General features: G+C 52.7%; 1 protein-coding gene across 1 annotated transcript; it reads left to right on the top strand.

Annotated features, from left to right (window-relative positions):
* Nucleotides 1–642: 642 nt before the first annotated feature.
* neurog1 (neurogenin 1) lies at nt 643–2,157 on the top strand. Its single transcript, XM_056383305.1, has 2 exons — nt 643–824; nt 931–2,157. The coding sequence occupies exon 2, from the start codon at nt 953–955 to the stop codon at nt 1,550–1,552; it is 600 nt and encodes a 199-aa protein (XP_056239280.1). The 5' UTR covers nt 643–824; nt 931–952; the 3' UTR covers nt 1,553–2,157.
* The last annotated feature ends 418 nt before the right edge of the window (nt 2,158–2,575 follow it).

A 2,575-nucleotide genomic window follows, 5' to 3' on the forward strand; every position in this document is an offset into this window, starting at 1 on the left:
GACTGTTAGAAAACAAACCTCTGACCCTCCTCCTCCTCACACTGTAAGAGGAACCTACTCGGACTTTCAGAATAAGGGTTTTTGAGATGCAGGTGAACCTGTGGAGATACGAGGTTTGTCTGACTGTTGATAAACTCTTTGTTGCTGTGACTGAAGTGAAGGATGTGAGTTCTTCTCCCGCTGCTTCTCTTTCTCTGTTTGTGGTGTTAACGGAGGATGGATGGATGTGTGTGTGGATGAATGGATGGAGGGATGGGTGGAAGGATGGGTGAATTCTCCGGAGCGTGTCTCCGCCCGGCGGGGGGGCGGGGACTCCTACTGACTCCTCTTTCTTCGTTCTCTCTCTTTTTTATGTTTTTGGTTTTAACTCTGAAAGTGGGTTTGGTCTTTTCTGTCTCTCTGGGAGGGAGGGGAGAAGGGGGGTGTGCGGGTTCGTGCGTGTCGCTCGCGTGGCCGGCCGCCGGCTCTGATTGGCTGGCCGTGATTACCGGCACGCTTCCCTGTGCGGGGCGAGCAAACACCGCAGGCGTCATTATGTTAATGAGCAGCTCCCGCGGCACGGGGCAGACCTGCCGCAGCATTCATCCTCCTCATCCTGCGCTCTGATGCCAGGGAGGGGGGGTCACAGGGGGGGTACAGGAGCAGGGGGCCGGTCATTGTCCGGCCACAGTATATAAGCGGACTGAGGCCGGTCGTGTGCCAGGCTCACCGGCTCGCACGAGCTGATCCAGAGCAAAAAGACGCAAAGAGGCGCGTGTCGATCCCCGTGCACCACATCACCCGGTCCTGTTGGATCCGTGCGCAGAAACTTCAGCTGACTCCAGGTAAGCTCAGCGCGCGTGTCTGCACTCACCTGCACGATCCTTCACATCTCACTGCACGCGCTCCGGTAGCCGCAGGTCCTGACCCGCCGCTCTGCTCTCTCCCCAGATAAACCGCCTCCCGCTCCGGTATGGACTCCGTCTACTCCGACATCGACAGCAACAGCTGCGACTTCTTCCCGCACACCGACGATGAGGACTCCCGCGGCAGCCTCCGCTCCACCTCCCCGGAGCCCGAGCCGCAGCAGCTGCAGCAGAAGAAGCGGCGCCGCGGCCGCGGCCGCAACGAAGCCACCGTGCAGGTGGTGAAGAAGACCCGGCGCCTGAAGGCCAACGACCGGGAGAGGAACCGCATGCACAACCTGAACGACGCACTGGACGAGCTGCGCGGCGTGCTTCCCGCCTTCCCGGACGAGACCAAACTCACCAAAATCGAGACTCTGCGCTTTGCGCACAACTACATCTGGGCGCTGTCAGAGACCATCCGCATCGCCGACCTGCAGACGGGAAAGACCGGCGACGCTCCGCTGCTGCTGAGCGCCGCGCGCCTCGGCGAAGCCCCGAGCCCCGGCAGCGACGCCTGCTCCTGGAGCTCCAGCGGCTCCTCCTCCTCCTCCTCCCCGGCATACTGCTCCTCCAGCCCGGGCAGCCCCGGCGCGTCGGAGGACTGCAGCTACCTGACGCAGGACGCGCTGTACGGCTTCCGCAGCTTCGTGCAGGGCATCTACTGAGGGGGGGGGGGGGACTCACAGACCAGAGAAATGTAGAGACACAACGGGACATAGGACAGAGGACAGAGGACAGTCCGCTGGAATAAGACTGAGAATCACAGTTTGCCTTATGAGCTCATTTATCTTCCTCCTGTCTCGTGCCTCTGCTGACGGATTGTAAATGAGAATAACTTAATTAATTTCCTCTTTATTATTTAGTTCCTTTTGATTTTGTGTATTTCTCCAAAAACCCTTGCACTTTTTCCCGCCCTCCCTCAGCAGCAGTCTGCAGGTTACAGTCAGGTTTTTACTCTCAGAGGTGAAAAGTCAATTTTACAATTTGTAGAGTGATGAAGCAGAAAAGAGCGTGAAAATCGAGTTTCAACGCTCTGACAATGAGTGAATGGAGCTGCCTCATTCATTATGTATTCACCCCCCCCAACACACACACACACACACACACACACACACACACACACACACTCGCCCTCTCTGTTAGATTATTGTCCTTTTTTTATTTATTCGTTTCATTTGCTCATGAAATTTGTATTTTGTACATAAAGAGATTTTTATTCTATTTACTCGGAGCTTTGCCGCCAGTTTTCTACAAAATAAAAGTTATAACGTTTCTATAAAAACAAATCTGTGTTTGTCTTCATCACCTCAGTGTGTGTGTGTGTGTGTGTGTGTGTGTGTGTGTGTCTGCAGACAATGGGCTCAGATGCATTAACAGGTTTTTATGATAATTAATATTAATAAGATAACGGCTCGTTCAGAGCAGCAGGTGGAAACAAAGATCGTCTATTGTGAGTGAGCCGTTTGAGTGTGATGATAATGAGGAGACTGTGAGAAACAACAACAACACACTCACTGTGTTTGTCTTTAATACTGAGAGACAGAAAAGGCAAAATTCATTAGAGAAGATTTTAATTAAATAAATTAAAAACAGAAACTTTAACAACAAGTTCAGTTAAGTTTTAAATTCAAATGGCGGATTTGTTCTGAAGCTTGTGAACCGGAAGCTGAAACAGAAACTGATGCTTG

Source organism: Seriola aureovittata, chromosome 8, assembly GCF_021018895.1.
Source record: "Seriola aureovittata isolate HTS-2021-v1 ecotype China chromosome 8, ASM2101889v1, whole genome shotgun sequence".
Classification (NCBI taxonomy): Eukaryota; Metazoa; Chordata; class Actinopteri; order Carangiformes; family Carangidae; genus Seriola; species Seriola aureovittata.

Excerpts from the sequence above, each read along its gene's own strand:
- neurog1 (XM_056383305.1), top strand. The coding sequence starts at position 953 with ATGGACTCCGTCTACTCCGACATCGACAGCAACAGCTGCGACTTCTTC.